The sequence below is a fragment of the Globicephala melas genome, chromosome 4 (genome assembly GCF_963455315.2).
Source record: "Globicephala melas chromosome 4, mGloMel1.2, whole genome shotgun sequence".
NCBI lineage: Eukaryota > Metazoa > Chordata > Mammalia > Artiodactyla > Delphinidae > Globicephala > Globicephala melas.
Window position 1 is genome coordinate 141,313,914 of NC_083317.1, and position 22,572 is coordinate 141,336,485.

At 38.7% G+C, this 22,572-nt stretch overlaps 2 protein-coding genes across 6 annotated transcripts in view; one reads left to right on the top strand and one right to left on the bottom strand.

Moving 5' to 3' along the window:
- ZNF385D (zinc finger protein 385D) overlaps positions 1–22,572 on the bottom strand; it is a 1,091,058-nt gene that overhangs the window by 617,747 nt on the left and 450,739 nt on the right. The window lies entirely within an intron of this gene.
- LOC115863506 (serine/arginine-rich splicing factor 11-like) overlaps positions 1–22,572 on the top strand; it is a 44,275-nt gene that overhangs the window by 10,151 nt on the left and 11,552 nt on the right. The window contains 2 exon segments of the mRNA XM_070045402.1: positions 8,512–9,085; positions 9,088–9,437. Of these exon segments, the coding sequence (XP_069901503.1) occupies positions 8,512–9,085; positions 9,088–9,437 (924 nt within the window).

Consider the following 22,572-nt stretch of genomic DNA (forward strand, 5'->3'; position numbering starts at 1 on the left):
CCATCATGAAGCTGTGGCAGAGATGTGAAGTGCAACACAGTGAAATGACATATTGAAACTAATAATTTAACCAACCCTATCTGAGCATGTGCTGTGTGACCCTGTGTAAGATATTTGTGGCAAAGTCTCAGGCTCTAGAGAGACATCGACCTGATTTGAATTCTAGCCAAGCCATTTGCTAGCTGTGTGACCCTGGGCAGGTTCATTAAATTCTCTCAACTGCAGCTTATTCTTTCTCTTTTTTAACTTGAGTTACAAATTTTATTTTACCCAACATATCGAAAACAGTATCATTTCAACATGGAATCCCTATAAAATGTTAATAAAATATTTTACTTTTTGGGGGGGTGCCAACAGTGTGCATTTCATACTTATAGGTGTTTAGTATTTAAGGACATTTTCTTCCCACCCAAGGCTTACTCTTCTTAAAATAGAAATAACAATAGGAATAATACCTATCTCATAGTTTCTGTGCAGTAAATCAGATAATCATTTTAAAGTGACTAGCACTGTTCCTGGAACACAGCAAAACATTCAACATGATATGTTAGATCACATCATTATAAATTGCTTTGGAAAAGGACTTGGAATAGGAAAATCAGTATTTTGTTTTTATTATATCAACTGATATTGCAATCTCGTTACTTAGAAGCAGATGTAAATTACTCCAAAGCATTTTTTAAGCTCAATTTACTTTTTCTGGCCCCCACACCCTGGAAACACCAAATTGGCAGATAATTAGATCAGTTGAAATAAAGACTGGTGGAAAAATCATTATAATTCATGGTTTGCATCTGCTAAGCCTGGCATTTAGGCCATATTCTTGTTTACTCCAATCAAGCAGTATCATGGAAAATAAATGAAGAAGGGAAGGAAGGAGAGAAAGAAGGAAGGGAGGGAGGGAGGGAGAAACCAACTCTAAATAATTCCAATTGATCATGCAGGACCCTTAGGCAATGCTACGGGAGCTGGCAGAGGCCAGGAAGGAATTGTAGTTTGGCTGAAAAAGAGATGGTTTCTTAAAATTCCTGTAATTCATGTTTTGATAATTCAACATTATTGGCGCTGTATCATCCACTTTCTTGTTGGACAAAACAAACTGTATTAGTCAGCACACTTTTCATTTCAAAAGAGTGGGGACTCAATGAAGCTTAAGTGAAGAATAAGAAATGGGGAAGGGAATTTGATATGAGCTGCTTCCAAAAAGCTGCCTTGGATTATCAACAGCTGCCTGGGACCCAAGCCTCCAGGATTCGAGCTAAGGCAGCAACACTCCTGAACTGCTGACTCAGCAAAACGGGCTGGGCTCTCCCCACTCCTCACACAACGATGGCCTCTTCAGAGAATTGGATAAGGGATGTGCCATAAAGTGAGGCTGTGATTCCAACCCTGATTGGTCACAGGGCATGGGAGGCGGGCAGTTTATGGTGGGGGCAGGCAAATGAGTGTGGTCAAACAATATTTCAGGACCGTGAGCTCATTTGAGAGTTCTTAGAGTTAAATAATTCAGTGATGCCACATTAAAAAAAATAGGGACCTTACCATATGTTCTCTTTACATTTTAAAATACTTTTTGTTTTGATTGGAGTAATATGGCTTTACAATGCTGTGTTAGTTTCTGTTGTACAGTGAAGTGAATCAGCTCTATGTATACCTATATCCCCTCCCTCTTGGACCTCCCTCCCACTCCCCCATCCCACCCATCTAGGTCGTCACAGAGCACCGACCTGAGCTCCCTGTGCTATACAGCGGTTTCCCACTAGCTATCTGTTTTACACAAGGTAGTGTATTGATGTCAAACCTAATCTCCCAATTCATCCCACCCTCCCCTTCCTGCCCTGTGTCCACCCTTATGTTCTCTACATCTGGGTCTCTATTCCTGCCCTGCAGATAGGTTCATCTGTACCATTTTTCTAGATTTCACATATATGCGTTAATATATGATATTTGTTCTTCTCTTTCTGGCTTACTTAACTCTGTATGACAGACTCTAGGTCCATCCACATCTCTACAAATGACCCAATTTCGTTCCTTTTTATGGCTGAGTAATATTCCATTGTACATATGTACCACGTATTCTTTATCCATTCATCTATCATTGGTCATGAGAAAAGGGAACCCTTTTGCACTGTTGGCGGGAATGATAATTGATACAGCCACTATGGAGAACAGTATGGCAGATACTAAAAATAGAACTACCATACGACCCAGCAATCCCACTACTGGGCATATACCCTGAGAAAACCATAATTCAAAAAGAGTCATGTACCACAATGTTCATTGCAGCTCTATTTACAATAGTCAGGACATTGAAACAACTTAAATAGTTTAAATTATTTTTAAATACTTTTATTGCAAATCTACACTATTTCAAATGTATGATGTGTTACATGAGCTTCTGAAAGCCAATTTGACATTTTAACCTTCGTTTATAATTTCCTTCGTATAGTTGGTTAAGGTCCTGTGGTTTGCCCTATGACTGCTGCCGGGTAACGGATGGACCACTGCCTACCTCCAGAGCAAGAAGTCTGGTATCTTCCCTTAAAGCCAGCTTTTTCCTCCGAACATCTTTTTCAGGGATGCTTATTAGCCAGGAGTGTAGTTGAGCTCACAGGAGTTTTAATTCAATCGCTCCTAAACTTCCAACTAGCTCTGATTTGAGAAGAAGGAAAAGAACATCCACATGACACATCACATTGGGAAGAGCCAAGCTGCCAGGAAATTACTTGCTGACCTGGCTCAGGAACTAAACTATCAGGAGTCATGTCTCCCAGTGGCACTCTGGAGATCCTGGAGGTGACCGCCCTTCTGGTCAGCACTGAGAGTTAATAAAACAACAAACTTCTCACTTGCGCAACAGGAGTGTGTGTGTGTGTGTATAAGAGAGGGAGGAAAAGGGGGAGGAAGGGAGGGAGAGGGAGACACAACAACAGACACAACAGACACAACAGACAAAGTGTCTGTGTGTGAGTGCGTGTAAGAGAGGGAGGAAAAGGGGGAGGAAGGGAGGGAGAGGGAGACACAACAACAGACACAACAGACAAAGTGTCTGTGTGTGAGTGTGCGGGTGGGGCTGTGAGCTAGGACTAGGGGATTAGGGTTATTAGCTTTCTTAACATCAACACCAACCTGGGGCTGGTGCTGGGAAGATTTTCCTCCATGAAACAATGCACCGAAGTAAGATAAGTGAGATAAGAGGTGGGTAATGGTATCCCTTTCTTGTGCAAAGCTAGAGAAATGTCTTTTGCGAAAGGGTTGTGGGGAGAAGAGGGTGGGCAGGAACCGTTTGCCAGAGCTTTCTCAGGTACATTCGTTTTAGGAAAGATTATGCACAGAACATCTGGAACTGTATTCCCTAAATCCATTCATCAGTTTCTGGGAATGTCTTTTTCTCTTCCAGCAGATATGGGGACTCAGTTTGAAGACCATATATAAATTCTCAAGATCAGAGATGATGAATTTTTTTCACTGCTGTATCCCTGGCCCTAAACACCCATCCTAGGTGCTCAACAAATATTTATTGAAAAAAATGAATAATAATGATTAAGTTCAAAGTGAATTTCAATCCACTATCAATACATACTCTATTTTCCATAAGTAAGTGAATAGAGTAATATTAATGAAGGGAAAAGGATAGGCAAGCCTTTTACTAAAGGGGAAACTAAACCATTACTTGGTCAATAAGTTTTGGTTATGTAAATGGTACTTCCTCTTTGGACAGAGAAAACGCACATTGATACACTGAATGCTCTAGAAAATTCTGGGAAATTTTTTAAACTTTGTTTATATTTCTAAAACTTATTTGAACAGTGAATCCATTTTAATTCTCATTTAAAACATTTTAACATCCATGGAAACTACTGACCCTACAGTATGAAGAAATAAAGTTTGGAATATTTAATACATGACATAACATAGATTATTATTTGGTTAGCACTGCTCAATCAGAAAATAAGAGAAAATCTAATAAGAAAGGCCATCCACTTGAGAAATTTTACAAAATAGTGACTATTAATTAAAGAAGAGAGTTTTGAGGTTCATTTCCAATTGCTTCATTATTCAATTACCAGACATAGAATATTTTGACTCCTAAAGTATAAAAACGTTATCAAAAGAAATTTAAAATTGATAACAAACTTCATTTCATACCAAATTAAAATTAAATATTGATACTTTTATTAAACAAATTTTATATAAACGTATATGAACTAATAATCATGGGTATTTAAAGGCTTTATTGATTTCTCGCTCTCTGAGTGCAGTATTAATGTGACTAAAGCTTGGGTAACAGGGGAAAAGTTAATTTAATAACTTGGTAGTTGTAAAGAATGTTCTCTCAAACTAAGTTGTTTTCTGAATTTCTTCAAGGGGAAAAGCAATGTCTGAAAACATTTCAGCAGTGAGCATAAACTATAGAGAAAAGTATTCATTTATATATTAACTGACTAGTGCCATGAGGTCAGAGCCTTTGGGTTACCCTTTACCCCTTTATTTCTCTCCTGTACAAATGTACCTGAGTCTGACCATTTCCCTCCCCTGTCCTGTTCCCTATTCTAAGACACTGTCATCTCTGGATTCTGGGTCATCTCCCAGCTGGGAGTCCTGCTTGAACTTCTATCTCACTAGAGTTTATTCTCCAAAAAGCATCTAGCTTTTAGAATGTATGTTAGACCATATCATTCTCTCGTTCTCAAGCCTCCCTTGGCTTATATAACACTTAAAGTAAAACTCAAAGTCTTTAATGCCTATAGCCTCCAAGACTCTTGGGATCTGGTCCCTGGACACATTTCCAACCTCATTTCTTGTCACTCCCTTCCAACATTTCAGCCACACTAGCCTCCACAGTGTCCCTTGAGCATATCAAGTGTTAGCCTGTCAGGGGTGGTCTTTGCTAACCAAAAATGTACCCTCTCTTACTCTCCCCCCCACCCCCTACCAAGGTCCCTGCCTACAGACACTCCACCAGCTATTACTGTACCCTGACTCATAGCTAACAATCTAGATTACTTGTAATCATCTGGTCACTTGCTGTTGCTCATCTCTGTCATGAAAATGCAAGATGTATGAACGTATATCGTGATTCCTGTGTTGTTTGTTGCCTTAACCCCAGCACCTAGAACAGTACTGGTGAATAGCATGCCCTCAATAAATAATCACTGGATAAACTCATGAATAAAATAATTTTAAACATGAAAATATTTATTGCTACATTAAGACAATCTTTTAATACTTAAAATATTCAAAATTTCCATAAAGAATGAACATTCATTCCACTTCGTAACATTGTACATGAGAAAATCTATATTCATAACTAAGAAAATATTGCCATATAAAAGGCCTGCTTCTTGTAGCAATCAAGAAATTTGGTTCAACCTCCTACACTGTTGATGGGAATGTAAATTGCTGCAGCCACTATGGAAAACAGTATGGAGGTTCCTTAAAAAACTAAAAATAGAGTTGCCACATGATCCACTCCTGGGCATATCTCTGGAGAAAACTGTAATTTGAAAAGGTACATGCACCCCAATGTTCATAGAAGTACTATTTATAATAGCCAAGACATGGAAGGAATCTAAGTGTTTATGAATGGATAAAGAAGATGTGGTATATATATACAATGAAATATTACTCATCCATATAGAACAATGAACATTTAGAACAACATGGATGGACCTAGAGATTATCATACTAAGTGAAGTAACTCAGACAGAGAAAGGCAAATGCTATATGATATCACTTATATGTGGAATCTAAAATATGACACTAATGAACTTATTTACAAAATACAAACAGACTCACACACATAGAAAACAGTTTATGGTTACCAAAGGGGAAAGGGGGTGAAGGAGAAATAAATTAGGAGTTAGGGATTAACATATACACACTACTATATATAAAATAGATATACAACAAAGTCCTACTGTATAGCACAAGGAATGATATTCAGTATATTGTAATAAACCATGATAGAAAAGGATATGAAAAGAAAACGACTATATATATATATATATATAACTGGATCACTTTGCTGTACACCAGAAACTAATGCAATATTGTAAGTCAACTATACTCCAATTAAAAATAAAGAAGAAAGTTGGTTCAATTATAATGTGCCCAATTTGTGATGAAAATTTTGTAAATAAAGCGTACACTCTAACATACTTAACGTTGTGATGGTTTTAAAATATGTCTACAAATTTTTAAATTACTCAACTGCCTCCCATCCCCAAAGTGTGGCCCATCTCCACTGCCCCTAATGGACTGTGTGGGACTTGTGAGACTAGGTCCTTGAAGACATTGCAGCTTCCTCCTGCTCTATCACCAACTACCATGTGGTGAGAACATACAAGCAGCCTTTCGGGGACGTCCATGCAGCAAGTAACTGAGGCCTCCAACCAACAGCTGAAGTGCATCTTCCAGCCCTGGTCAAGGCTTTCAGTGACTGTAGCCACACTGCTTATAACTCCCTTCCAACATTTTAACCATCCTAGTCTCCATATTGTTCCTTGGACATCTCAGCTCCAACCGAATGAGGAACCCTGAGCCAGACTCACCCAACTAAGCCACTTCCACGACCCACAGAAATTACATGAGATGCTAACAGTTTACTATTTATCCATTAATTTGGGGGTGACTTGTTATACAACAATGTATAACTAATACAGACATATAATACACCTTTTTCACTAAAACAGGGAATTCCTAAAGCAGCCATTGATATGAAATTTTGCCTGATTTCTTTAACTTTTCTGAACCTCAGTTTCTTCCTCTGAATAATGGAAATGATGTTATCTCTCACGTCGATTTACTGTGAAGATTAAACAATTTATCATATGTACACAATGACTAGAACACTGCCAAATTAATTTTTTTTTTTTTTTTTTTGCGGTACGCGGGCCTCTCACTGTTGTGGCCTCTCCCGCTGTGGAGCACAGGCTCCGGACGCGCAGGCTCAGTGGCCATGGCTCACGGGCCCAGCCGCTCCGCGGCATGTGGGATCTTCCCGGACTGGGGCACGAACCCGTGTCCCCTGCATCGGCAGGTGGACTCTCAACCACTGCGCCACCAGGGCAGCCCCTAATTTTGATTTACTTACTTTTTCCTCAATAAGGAGCCTGCAAACATATTATGTCACTTTGTTTACACTTGTCTCAAAAGATTGATAATAATGCAGGGAGGCCTCACAGTTACAGAGAGCTTGATTCCCAAATGCATCATGATACAAAACTGAGTGCATAAACTGTATTTGAAATAGGTTTTCTCATAAAAATTTCTAGGAAAAAAGAGCATAATACTTGGAAATCCCACTGAAGCCTATGAAAACTTATAAAGTCCCTCAAAGTAGTTAAATTGAAAATAACAATAGAACGAACGCCTATTTGTAGAGGATTCTGTCCTCAGACGCCCCTCCGAGGCTGAAGGAATTGTGTCCATCTGCTGGGCACGCCCCTGCTGACAGCCCTGATCTCAGCCTTCTCCAGGAATTATGCTCAGTTGAAGAGAGCTGCCCTCCCCGCCATCACAGCCCCTTTCTTGGGGCAGCCAGCATCCAGTGACGGGTTCACGTGGGACTTAAATGTCCAGCTCCCTGCCCCCAGCTGTGCAATTAGGAACAAGCCTCCCAGCTCCAACTCTCCCTTGGGGTGGCTGAGGCCTTTGTTGTGACTGCAGCACAGCCCCATTATTCCCTCTGACAGTTATTACTCCTGAGAGCACGCCCCAAGAAACTCTCTGTAAGCAAATCTCCGTCCCAGAATTTGCTTTCTGGAGAACCCAAGTTGCACCTCCTCGTGGGTCTCACTTTGCACTTCACCTTCAGGGATCTGCTGGCGTTACACTCTAGTTGTGGGTCTAGAGGAACAGAGGGAGGTGGTGAGGACACCCAGCACTGAGTCTTAAGGGAGGTCATTTCAGGTTCCTCAGGCAATGCAGGCTAGTCCCCCCAGAGGGCAGTGGGAAGAGATTGTTCTCTAACCTACGTGCTATTGTTTTAGGAAGAGGAAATGGAATTAGAGGGGCAGAGATTTTGTGATAATCTGCATGGTAACTCAAGGACAATTTTAAGAGCTATTAAAAAGTACAGAATCTGTTGATTATTATATGAATTTCTTTAATAATGTATCCTTAATGCTAGTGTATCAATAGGGTAATTCACCTAGGCAAGCACCCATCATGTTTTGACAGTATAATGTCGGAATTAAGATCATGGCCTCTAGAATCTTAGAAATGTGAGTTCAAATCCAAGTTAAGCTTCTCGCTGTCTGTAAATTCTTAAATAAATTAGTTAACCTTTCCCAGCTTTGATTTTCAGATCCATATAACAGGGAATATAAGACCGACCTCTCAAAATTATTGTGATCACAATGAGATAATACCTGTAAACCATTTAGCTGTTTGCTCCACGTCTTAAAACCTCAATACGTGATGACTGTTTCTGTTTTTGTTACAAACACAGAAAGCAAAGGTACTAAAAGAGACTTTCCTGATGTTTGCAATGGGTCATCTTAAAAGACAGGGCACCGCCAGCGTCTGGGGCAGGAGGACAGAGGAGCCCTTCCCGTTGCCGGTGCCAGCCTTATATCTTGGAATTACTTCGCTCGAGAGCGAGTAGGCAAGAGCGCCATAAGCAATACTACCATCGTCCCCAGCACTGGGGGCCCGGGCCTCAGCGGCGGGCCAGGGGGCGGGGGAGGGAGCGGCATCGAAGTAATTCAGGTGACTAATGTCTCCCCGAGCGCTAGCTCTGAGCAGATGCGGACCCTCTTCGGTTCCCTAGGGAAGATCGACGAAGGGCACCTCTTCCCGCCTGATGATTCGCCTTTGCCATTCTCATCCCGAGCCTGCTTTGTTAAGTTCCATGATCCAGACTCAGCCGTTGCGGCACAGCATCTGACAAACACTGTATTCGTTGACAGAGCTTTGACAGTCGTACCATATGCAGAAGGAGTTATTCCTAAGGAGACTAAGGCTTTGTCTCTGTTGGCACCAGCTAATGCAGTGGCAGGTCTTCTGCCCGGTGATGGACTCCTGCCTACTCCCAACCCACTTACCCAGATTGGCGCTGTTCCACTGGCTGCTTTGGGAGCTCGTCTCTTGGTCCTGCCCTTGCTGCACTTGGGCTTCCTGGTGCAAACTTGGACTCTCAGTCTCTTGCTGCCGATCAGTGGCTGAAACGTATGAGTACTGCTGATCCCAAGTTGAATCATGTAGCTGCTCGTCTTGTTTCACTAAGTCTGAAATCAGATACCTCTAGTAAAGAAATAGAGGAAGCCATGACGAGCGTACCAGAGACACACTTCCTAATTTCTGCTGCTATATGACCAGGTAAGAAGGAAGAAAAACGAAGGCACTCGAGGTCAAGATCATGTTCTAGGAGGAGGAGGATTCCCTCATCTTCTAGGCACAGGTGGTCAAGAAGCAGATCAAGGGCTTCCCTGGTGACGCAGTGGTTGAGAGTCCACCTGCCAATGCAGGGGACACAGGTTCATGCCCCAGTCCGGGAGGATCCCACGTGCCGCGGAGCAGCTGGGCCCGTGAGCCATGGCTGCTGAGCCTGCGTGTCCGGAGCCTGTGCTCCGCAGTGGGAGAGGCCACGACAGTGAGAGGCCCGTGTACCACACACACACAAAAAAAAGCAGATCAAGAAGGCGATCACATTCTAAGTCAAGGAGTAGTCAAATCCTCCAACATGATGGATCTACTTATGGTCTTGTTTGTTGACATAACAAATCAACATTCTTATAGTTACAACTGGAAATGAGCATTTGAAACAGATAAGCCTTGTGGCTAAAATTTTGTGGCTTTTGTTTAACTTTGAAAGGTTATATATGCACTAACCGTTTTTGATGGCTATAATTAGACTTCAATTACAGAAACAAGATTTCAAATGAAACTGTCTTTGGCAGTAAGTAAATAGCATATTTTGAAGTAGAGTTGTACACTTTTTCATAAAATGTTTGGGAATTTTTTTTCCTAAAATAATTTATTGAACATCTACATCAGTGAAAGTTATCTGCCTATCCTGAAGTCCATCTGTAAAAGAAAGTTATCTCTTGTCCTGATTTTCAATTTTCCACTTTTATTAATTTGTTTTAATCTTGTTGGAAAAGGGGGATAGTGCATTTTAAATTGACCTTCATATGCTTTTAAAAATAAGACAAATCTACTTGATAATGTACTTTTTAGTTGATCTCAATAATTGTATAAAACCAATAAATTTTGTGTTACTGTTACTGCAGTAGTAATCTGAGGCACACAGTGATTCCATGTGAAATGCAAAGTAGTTGGGCAACTGTTTTCTTACAGGAGTTTCCAAGCTTCACTTTTGTGCAGTAAAAACAAAAGTACTATAGTCTGTGCCATGTCGGTGTACAGTTTCTGAAATTGTTTTACAAGACTTTGATAAGAAAACCCTTAAACTTAAAAAAAAAAAAAAACAAGAAAAGAAAAAAGAAAGACAGGGCAAAGAAGAAATGTAACGTAATGCTGAAGGGCCTTGCCCCTTATCTCAGAAATCTGGTTAAAGCCCGCAAACATGCGAACAATAGCTAGAAGCACCCTCCATACGCCTCCACTTCCCTTTTGGGGAAACCGAACAAGTTTCCCCAAAAGGTGACCAGACTGGCCTTTCTGCCCTTATGCTAACTTTATTCAGTAAGTACAAATATAATACAAACATAAATAATATATAGTAAGAGTAGATGTAAATAGAAATATAAATGTTAACTATATACAGAAGAGGAGTTTAGTGTTCTGGAATTAATAACTAAGGAAATTATTTGGCTTTTCTCTTGCCCTCCTCCTAAGACTTTGAGAGATCTGCCAAGAGAAGCACTAACAGAGGAGGAGGACCTTTAAGAGGGTGAAATAAATACCCCAGACCCCAGCTAGATAGATGCCTGCAAAGCTGCAAAACAGTCAAACCGACACCCAACTCAGATGTCTAGAGTGCCTGCGAGAGCTTGTCTCTGCTTGATTGTGAAGACTGGTGCCTGCTTCTCCAGAAAGTTCTGAAGGTGGGAAGACTCTGGAACATTCCCCAATGGCAGAGCAAAGAGTAGGGCAACAGGAGTTTATGGTCTGCACTCCCGTGTTGGTGTGGCAGGGATACCTGAGTTGGCCCTGCAGGTGGGTGTATGACAGCATCCAGGGGTAAGCCAACTTGATGGGACCTTAATCAAGGAGGGCCTTGCTTGCTTGGGCAAAGCAAACAGATCAATCTGTTGAGGAACGGAGTGGGTGTGAGAATAAGCAAGTGGAAGGTTGGAGCATGTATTGCTCCAATTAGGCAAATACACAGACCAGAAATCTGGCAAAGGAGGTCGTTTCCAAAGAACATAAAATACACTGCAGTAGAAAACCAGCACAAAATACCTATCATGACCAGTAGCCACAAATTGTACCAGGAATAAAAGACATTTTGTCCTTTTTCTTTTAATCCCTACACTCACTACACTGAGTCTGGAAAAGTCAGAAGGGAGAGACAGAAAAAATAAAACACAGATCACAGCCTTGTCTAAGTGGACTGGGGGAATCCGAGTAATATTTGAGGCTCGATTTTGAAATCGGATCACCTAAGGATTGTTTATCCCTGAAAGTGAGGATTATCAAAAAATAAGATTGTTCTTATGATTGAAAATGACGAGAGCTACTGTATCTTGCTGAGATGCCTTCAGTGCCAGGGAAAGGAGAGCCAACAGAGAAAGGTTGAAAGGAATGATGGGAGGAAAAAAAATGCAGTCTGTTTCTGTGGTGTATTATGTTCAGCCCATTCAGTAAGTTGGGATAGAGTTAAAAGATATTTCCAGATAGGAGGGGAAAAAAAGACCCTTTATGAGACAATTGTAGTTTTGAAAAATCAAATATGAAAGAAAGGACAAAAATGTGTTCCTAAGGGGGAAAATAAAGGTGAAAAGATGCTGGGTGAGATGATTCCCTACCTATGCACCAGGGGGCACTGTAAAAGCAGGGCAGCTTTGTTGTTAGCAGTAACTAGACCAGAAGAAGAAATGCAGTTCGGGAGGAACACCTATGAAGGTAAGTGGTGCACACTTAGCTATTTACGTTTAGCTCACGTTTCCTAGTTGGTGGCTCAGGACCTGAGATGGAGCATAAATGTCATATGAACAAGAAACTGAAAATACATCTCTTCGGAAACATAATCCAAGTTGCTAAATAAATTTCACCTCTACTGGTTTCTTCACACTATCAGTGATGTCTATAATCAGACGTGCCCCATTCCTGTTTAGTTTCCCTCCTTTCTAACATCCATAAATTCAGCAGGGGATGATGAAAGTCTAGATCACACCCAGGCATCTAACGCGACTGTAAAGAAGCATTCGTTCCCTCGGTGGAATTACTGTTTTAATGTTCCCGCTTTCCAATTTACATCATTTAGAAGCTGTTCAAGTAATGGCAGAGGCATCAGAAAAACAAAAGGGACTATGGAAAAGAAGATTACTGTGTCCGTGTTCTATTCATCACATTGCCTGTTGAGTTTATATCACTGGCTTCAGATTTATCCCGTTTCTTGTCTTTTATGACTGGAGACATTAAGGGCAACCTGTCAGCTCTGTAAAATAACATTTGTAATCCTCTAAATCTTCTCCATGTAATCTTTAATAACTGTCTTACGTTCAAGTTGACAGCAAAGCAAGTAATAGAATGCTTAATACCATTTTATAGGTCACATAACACAACAGTTTATTTTAGTTCAACAAGGCGATAACCGGTAACAGATAATGAAGTCACTACAGATTTGTACAACATAGTTTGTGAGTTGGCAACAGCTTCAGAAAAGCCTTAGAAAATCTTCTTTTGAGCTATAACAAAACAGAAGTGCATTTCCCATTTTTCTCTCTTTCTAATGTCTCAGGAGAGTCAATCTCAGAGTTGCTGCACTTCAATTTTCAAAACCTGATGCCTATTATTATGTAAACAAATCAACTTTTTAATGGGAAAGGATGTCTTTCTCCCAGAACTTCAAATGACAAACGTGAAAGAAGCAAAGAAGTGATTATTCTACAACCATTTAAGAATACAAAATTATCTAAGACCTCTCTAACACAGTAACAATCACTGGCTGCCTGTGACTATTGAAATAAAAATAGAAATTAATTGAAATGCCATAAAGTGTAAAATCCATTAACTTTAACAAGATTGTATTCTTCCATTATGGCTTATCTTCATTTTATCTATTTTAATAGTTTAAACATAGCTATTTTAGAGGCTCTTTCAGATCATTGTATAATTTCTAGATATCTTGGTGCTAACTCCACTCATTTCTTGCACCTAGTGACACTGCGTCTTCACAGGAACCAGACCACTCTTTGGCAGTTTAGTTCCAGCTCCATGCTTTTAGCAATACTACAAATCCTGTCCCCTCTTGGGCATCTGACCGTCCAGTGGTTAGGACTCTGCACTTTCACTGCCAAGGGCGTGGGTTCGATCCCTGGTCAGGGAACTAAAATCCCAAAAGCCACATAGCATGGACCCCCCCAAAAAAACCCCAAAAACAAAACTCAAAATGCCATCCTTGGCATATCTGTGTGTAGTGATCTGAGAGCTAAATATTTCTCTATTTCCTCCCTCCCTCCCCGTCCATTACTCACTCTTGAACTTTAACTTTCATTATATTCTTTGGAAGATCTACTCCAGCAGTTGGATGTGCCTGGTTTCCTACCAGTTCAACACCATTCACTAACACCCTCTCTGGTTGGTGATTTTTCTTTGATCCTTTTTGCATCTTCTTTTCCTCATTCCCTCCCATATATTTTTGAGGTCTAATTCCTATAATAAAATTGTCATTCTACATACTCCTAGTTGAACCCTAATTGAACTCTTATACCAAAGATAATTGAATTTCTACAGCTGGTATGTGAGGAAGGACGCTACAGAAGTGCTGGCAAATGCACAACTGTGAAGAAATGCTTCCAGCTACAAGTAACAGAGAGTCTATTAATAGCATCTTAGATCAAAATGTCATGTAAAGCTAACGTAACAATAAATATAAAAGAAGGTATCTCAGAATTGGTACAGACACTTCAAGATATCATTACATACCAAGGCTCTAATTTACTCTCCATCACCCTCAGCTTTAATCTTTTGTTTTTATGTTTGGTGTTTCATTGTCACAAGAGGGCTGCCATGTCTCCAGAAACCACATCTGTGTTCAATTCCTAAGAAGGTATAAAGTGCAAGATTAGCAGCAGGTGTCCCTTGTGTTAGAAAATCCAATGTTTTAACAAATTCCCCCCCAGCTGATCTCTCCTTATATCTCATTGGTCAGTATTGAGTCAAAGGAAGAGTGAGATCATGGTGACTCAGGCTAATATGGATAATCTCTTGAATATGGCTGAAGGGTCTACGTACCCTCACAGCATAGGATCTCTAGCCACTGGCTAACAAATCAAGGTTCTTAGAGCAGGAAAGGAATATACGAGGGGAAAGCAGGATGTTTATTGGGTAGGCAAGAGCCAGTGTCAGCCTTGGGATGGGGGGAGGAGGAACAGAATATATTCAGGATATGGCAAGACCCCAGTGGGGCTGGATTATATAGTAAATAGGTGATATAAAGGTAAGAGAAGCAACAAAAATGGCGTGCTAAACATGATGGACTTGACTCTAGAAAACTGAAGTTCATAGAAGAGTTTGAAACAGAAGAATGACACAAACATATCAGTGTTTTAGAATGGTATCTACTACAACTTTTTGGTCTCTAAGGGGAAATAAAATGTCTCCACAAAGACTCCCTCTTCCCATAATCTTCCCCTAAGGAGGAATGAAGATGAAACCCCAGGATTCCAGACCACTTTTCTAGGTGCAAAAGTAGTAGATACGCCACAGCATTGATAAACGGGGACTCCTCTACGTGGCCCTCTTTCCCTTCTGTGTCCCCTGAAACAGCCCAGACCAAACCAGCAGCCTAGGGAACCTCAACTAAAGGCAGGTGCCTTCCTTTGCTCCCCATGTCCCCTGTTGCTTTTGTGCTGCTGTCTGGTACAGGATGGATTTCAGAGTGCTAAGCTCTTGGCTACACTTAGAGAAAAGAACAACCTAGGGCAAATGAGACTTTGCTGCTCTGCTATTCTAATTGCTTTATTTTTTGTGTCACAAATTGGCTGAGTTCTGTACTGTGCCCTCACATTGATAACAGTGCTTTCCTAGAATTGAAAACACATTAATTTCCTTCTTGGTTTGATAATTTTCCACAAATGTATCACTTAGAACTTTAAACATAAGCAAACTTATATTTTATGAACATTATCTATTCACATTTTTTTAAAAAAAACTGGTGATTTTATCTATTTAAAGCACTATCTATGCCCTGGATAAAGAAAGGGGTTCGCTTATTTTTAAATAGTACCACCTAAAATTATTTTTCTAAAGAGACAAGACAAGCAATACATCCTACAAGAGAAGCTGATGTCTGTGAAGTAACTGCTTTCTAGATACATTGTTCCTAAATTTTAAAACTTTATATTTAGCATGTCACTGGATGGCACACACATTGCTAATTTTTTCCCGTTATAACTTGTAAGAGGGTGTTAGTTGGGTGCTTTGTTCAATATTTTAAATTTACACTTAGAAAAATGAAACAAGTTTCTATGAGGGTACCTCCCGGCCTTGGACACATTATGATGAGGGGACATAGAAAGGTGAGGCTATTTTCAAAGGACCAAACAGCTGTTTTAGTCACAGAAAGTCCTACAGTCACTTAAGGATAAAGGGCATGAGAAAACACTAAATAAAGATGATAAAAAAGTAAACAAAATTTTCAAATGAAAAATCAGAATATTTATAATGTTAAACTTTGTTAAGCGTCCAAGAAATCCAGATAAATGATGTCACCAAAGCAAACCATTGCAGCATCCCCAGGTTTATAGGTAAACCAAGCAATTACAGAAGCATAAACATTAACAAATGAGGTCACTTCCAGTTATGTTATTTGTCAACATTTGACAAAATTCAACATCCATTCATGATAAAAATCCTCATCAAAGTTGGTATAGAGGAAACGTATCTCAACAAAATAAAGATCATTTGTGACAAACCCACAGCTAACAACATACTCAATGGTGAAATGCTGAAGGCATTTCCACTGAAGTTGGGAACAAGACAAGGGTGCCCACTCTTGATACTTCTATTTAACATAGTATTGGATGTCCTAGCCACAGCAATCACACAAGAAAAAGAGATAAAACGCATCCAAATTGGAAGGGAAGAAGTAAAACTGTCACTATTTGCAGATGACATGACACTATGTATAGAAAACTCTATAAAGACTCCACCAAAAAACTATTAGAACTAATAAATGAGTTAAGCAAAACTGCACAATACAAGATTAATATACAGAACTGTGTTGCTTTTCTATACACTAATAATGAACTATCAGAAAGAGAGCAAAAAAAAAAATTCGATTAAAATTGCATTAAAGAAAATAAATACCTAGGAATAAACTTAACCAAGGAGGTGAATGACCTATACTTTGAAAACTACAAAACACTGATGAAGGAAATTGAAGATGATAACAAGAATGGAAAGATATCCTGGGTTGACAGACTGGAAGAATTAATATTGCTAAGATGGCTATCCCACCCTAAGCAATCGATATATTTAATGCAAACCCTATCAAAATACCCATGATACTTTTCACAGAACTATAACAAATAATTCTAAGATTTATGTGGACCCATAAAAGACCATCATTTGCCAAAGCAAACTTGAGAAAAAAGAACAAAGCCAGAGGAACCATGCTTCCTGACTTCAAACTATACTACAATGCTATAGTAATCAAAACAGCATGGTACTGGCACAAAAACAGACATGTAGATCAATGGAAGAGAATAGAGAGCCCAGAAATAAACCCACGAACCTATGTTCAATTAATCTACAACAACAAAAAAGGATGCAAAAACAGGGAGGCAAGAATATACAATGGAGAAAAAACAGTCCCTTCAATAAGTGGTGCTGGGAAAACTGAGAAGCTACATGTAAAAGAATGAGATTAGAACATTTCCTCACACCTTATACAAAAATAAAGTCAAAATGGATTAAAGACATGAATGTAAGACCAGAAAACATAAAAGTTCTACATGAAAACATATAACACGCTTTGACATAAATCATAGCAATATTTTTTTGATCTGACTCCAAGGCAAAGGAAACAAAAGTAAAAATAAACAAATAGGACTTAATTTAACTTAAAGGCTTTTGCACAGCAAAGGAAACCATTGACAATGAAAAGACAACCTACTGAATGGTCGAAAATATTTGCAAATGATGTGACCAACAAGGGGTTAATATGGAAAATATGCAAGCAGCTCATACAATTCAATATAAAAAAATAAAAAATGGGTAAAAAACATGAATAGACATTTTGCCAAAGAAGACATACAGATGGCAAACAGACATGAAAATATGCTCAACATTACAAATCATCAGAGAAGTGCAAATCAAAACCAGAATGAGTTATAACCTCACAGCTGTGAGAATGGCTACCATCAGAAGTCTACAAATAACAAATGTTGGCAAGGATGTGAGAAAAGGGAGCTCTTGTGCCGTGTTGGTGGGAATGTAAATTCATCTAGTCACTGTGAAAAACCATATGGAGGTTCCTCAAAAAACTAAAAAAAACATACCATATGATCCAGCGATTTCACTCCTGGGTATATATCCAGAAAAAGAGAAAACATTAATTTCAAAAGATACACGCACCCAATGTTCATAGCAGCATTATTTACAATAGCCAAGATATGGAAGCAACCAAGTGTCCATCAGCGGATTAATGGATAAAGAAGATGTGATATATATTCCATACACACACACACATACACACACACAATGGACTATTACTCAGCCATAAAAAAGAATGAACTTCTTTGATTTGAGTCAATGTGGATGAACCTAGAGATGATTATGCTTCGTGAAATAAGGCAGACAGAGAAAGACAAATACTCTATACATTTACATGTGGAATATAAAACATAAAAGAAATGTATATAAGAAAACAGAAACAGGCTCACAGATACAGAAAACAAACTGGTGGATACCAGTGGGGGAGGGAAAAATGAGGGGCACGCTAGGGGTGGGAATTAAGAGATACAACTACTATGTATAAAAAAATAAGCTACAAGGATATATTGTACAGTGCAGGGAGATATAGTCATGACTTTGTAATAACTTTAAATGGAGTATAATCTATAAAAGTACTGAATCACTATGCTGTACACATGAAACTAATATAATATTGCAGATCAACTCTACTTCAACAATATATCTAACATGAAAAATAAATAAAAAACAATTATGTTGTTTGTAACAACTTACAATTTCAAATAGATTCAATTCAATCACTTCCTTTAAAGTTCCAGTGAGTTTATTAAGTTTGCATTATACATGATTAATATATAAAATCTACTTTACTTCTAAACAATAACAGTAAACAATTAGAAAGGGAAATTTAAAAATTAGTACCATTTGAAATAATATTAAAATTTTGAAATACTGAGGGGTATAACAGGCAATACATGTGCAAATGTTTATGCTGAAAACTATAAAGCATTACTCAAAAACTGAAGATGATTTAAATAATTTTTTTAAGTTTCTATAGCCACTTTTTTTTCAGTTGTACATATACTCACTTTAATCATTTTTATTAATCTCTATTTTCGTATGTCTTTGGAAAGCATTTAGTACATTGAAACATCTTTGAAAAGTACAGATGTTAACCTATATTGAGAAAACAATTGAATCCAGCATTCCCCATAGTTGGCCAAAATTTAAAACATTCTACATATTCATTTACCAAATCTATGAATAGAATACAAAATGTCCACAGACTGAACACTCTGAAAGAGAAAGGCAGTGTGATATTCATGAAGTAGCTCAATCCTGGATGCTGAATGTTGGCTTCACACAGGGTTAAACAATGCATGTTTCTGCACTGCAAATTACCCTCCTCTCTTACTGTAAGAACTATAATATTTGACAGATAAATACTACTCCAGTTTCCATCTCCTTCTTCATATCTCTAAATCATCTTAATCAAACTCCTACCCAATGTAGAATCTCAGGAATATTTGTGGCACACGGCAACCCATCTAATCAGTGGGCAGATGCATCCTTCTCTGAAAGTAAGAAGCAGTAGTTTAGATGCAAACCTGACAACGATTTCATCTGGCTTCATACTAGGGATCACTGAGCAACTGAAGGAAATCACTAGCATTTGCCTCCGCATCATACCTTTAATTATTAAATCCCACTGCAAATCTGCCATCACTGACCTCCGGCCATTCTCAGGAGCCACCTTTGAAGTTAATTGTACCTATTCCTCTACATGACTCTCATTTTTTTAACTTATTATTTTATATTGGAGTATAGTTGATTAACAATGTTGTGATAGTTTCAGATATACAGCAAACTAATTCAGTTATACATATACATGTATCTATTCTTTTTCAAATTCTTTTCCCATTTAGCTTGTTACATAATATTAAGCAGAGTTCCCTGTGTTATACAGTAGGTCCTCTGTGGTTATCAATTTTAAGTATAGGAGTGTGTACACGTCAATCCCAAACTCCCTAACTATCCCTTCCCGCCGCCCTTCACCCCCAGTAACCATAAGTTCATTCTCTAAGTCCCTGAGTCTGTTTCTATTTTGTAAATAAGTTCATTTGTATCATTTCTTTTTAGATTCCACATATAAGCAATATCGTACAATATTTCTGTCTGACTTACTTCACTCACTATGACAATCTCTAGATCCATCCATGTTGCTGCAAATGGCATTATTTCATTCTTTATATTGGCTGAGTAATATTCCATTGTATATATGTACCATATCTTCTTTATTCATATCTCTGTCGATGGATATTAGGTTGCTTCCATGTCTTGGCTATTGTAAACAGTGCTGCAATGAACACTGGGGTGCATGTATCCTTCTGGACCATGTTTTTCTCAGGATAAATGTCCAGGAGTGGGATTATGGGATCATATGGTAGCTCTACTTTTAGTTTTTTAAGGAACCTCCATACTGTTCTCCATAGGAGCTGTACCAAGTTACATTCCCACCAACAGTGTAGGAGGGTTCCCGACTCTCCACACCCTCTCCAGCATTTGTTGTTTGTAGATTTTTGATGATAACCATTTTGACTGGTGTGAAGTGATATCTCATTGTAGTTTTGATTTGCATTTCTCTAATAATTAGCAATGTTGAACATCTTTTCACGTGCTTCTTGGCCATCTGTACGTCTTCCTTAGAGAACTGTCTATTTAGGTCTTCTGCCCATTTTTTCACTGGGTTGTTTGTTTTGATGATATTAAGCCACATGAGCTGTTGTAAATTTTGGAGACTAATCTCTTGTTGTTCATATCATTTACAAATATTTTCTCCCATTCCGTGGGTTGTCATTTCATTGCATTTATGGTTTCCTTTGCTGTGTAAATGCTTTTGAGTTTAATTAGGTCTCAATTGTTTATTTTTGTTTTCATTTCCATTAGTCTGGAAGGTGGATCAAAAAAGATCTTTCTGTGATTTATGTCAGAGAGTGTTCTCCCTTATGTTCTCCTCTAAGAGTTTTATAATGTCTCGCATCACATTTAGGTCTTTAACTCATTTTGAATTTATTTTTGTGTGTGGTGTTAAAGAATGTTCTAATTTCATTTTTTTACAAGTAGCTATGCAGTTTTCCCAGCATCATTTATTGAAGAGACTGTCTTGCCTCCATTGTATAATCTTGCCTCCTTTGTCATAAATTGACCATAGGTGAGTGGGTTAATTCTGGGCTTTCTATCCTGTTCCATTGATCTATAGTTCTATTTTTGTGCCAGTACCATATTGTTTTGATTACTGTAACTTTGTAATATAGTCTGAAGTCAGGGAGCTTGATTCCTCCAGCTCTGTTTTTCTTTCTCAAGACTGCTTTGGCTATTTGGGGTCTGTCTTTTGTGTCTCCTTACAAATTTTAACATTTTTTGTTCTAGTTCTGTGAAAAATGCCATTGGTAGTTTGATAGGGATTGCATTGAATCTGTAGATTGCTTTGGGTAGTAGAGTCATTTTGAAAATATTGATTCTTCCAATCCAAGAACATGGTATATCTTTCCATCTGTTTGTGTTGTCTTTGATTTCTTTCATCAGTGTCTTATAGTTTCTGGAGTACAGGTCTTTTGTCTCCCTAGGTTGGTTTATTCCTAGGTATTTCATCCTTTTGATGCAATGGTAAATGGGATTGTTTCTTGAATTTCTACTTCTGATCTTTTGTTTTTAGTGTACAGAAATGCAACAGACTTTTGTGTATTAATATTGTAGCCTGAAACTTTACTGAATTGATAGATGAATAGTTTTCTGGTAGCATCTTTAGGATTTTCTATGTATAGTATCATGACATCTGCAAACAGTGACAGTTTAACTTCTTTTCCAATTTGGATTCCTTTTATTTCTTTTTCTTCTCTGATTGTGCTGAATTCTCTTAACTTTTGTGTGTCTGTAAAGTTTTTGATTTCTCCATCAAATCTGAATGAGAGCCTTGCTGGGTAGAGTATTCTTTGTTGTAGGTTCTTCCCTTTCATCACTTTAAATATATCACACCACTCCCTTCTGGCCTGCAGAGTTTCTGCTGAGAAGTCAGCTGATAACCTTATGGGAGTTCCCTTATATGTTATTTGCTGTTTTTCCCTTGTTGGTTTTAATATTTTTTCTTTGTCTTTAAATTTTGACAGTTTGATTACTATGTGTCTTGGCATGTTTATCCTGTCCTTGGTTTTATCCTGCCTGGGACACTCTGTGCTTCCTGGACTTAGGTGACTGTTTCCTTTCCCATGTTATTAGGGAAATTTTCAAATATTATCTATTTGAATGTTATCTATTATCTCTTCAAGTATTTTCTCAGGTCCTTTCTCTCTCTCTTCTCCTTCTGAGACCCCCTACAATGTGAATGTCTGTGCATTTAATGCTGTCCCACATGTCTCTTAGACTGTCTTCATTTATTTTCATTCTTTTTTCTTTATTCTGTTCTGCGGCAGTGATTTCCACCATTCTGTCTTCCAGATCATTTATCTCTTCTTCTGCCTCAGTTACTCTGCTATTGATTCCTTCTAGTGTATTTTTCATTTCAGTTATTGTATTGTTCATCTCTGTTTGTTTGTTCTTTAGTTCTTCTAGGTCTTTGTTAAATATTTCTTGCATCTTCTTGATACTTGCCTCCATTCTTTTTCCAAGATCCTGGATCATCTTCACTATCATTATTTTGAATTCTTTTTCTGGAAGGTTGCCTATTTCTACTTCACTTGGTTTATTTTTGGGGGTTTTATCTTGTTCCTTCATCTGGAACATAATCCTCTGCCATTTCATTTCATCTAACTTTCTGTGATTGTGGTTTTCATTCTGCAGGCTGCTGGACTGTAGTTCTTGCTTCTGCTGTCTGCCCTCTGGTGGATAAGGCTATCTAAGAGGCCTATGCAAGATTCCTGATGGGAGGGGCTGGTGGTGGGTAGAGCTGGGTCTTGTCCCTCTGGTGGGCAGGGCCATACTCAGTAAAACTTTAATCTACTTGTCTTCTGCTGCTGGGTGGGC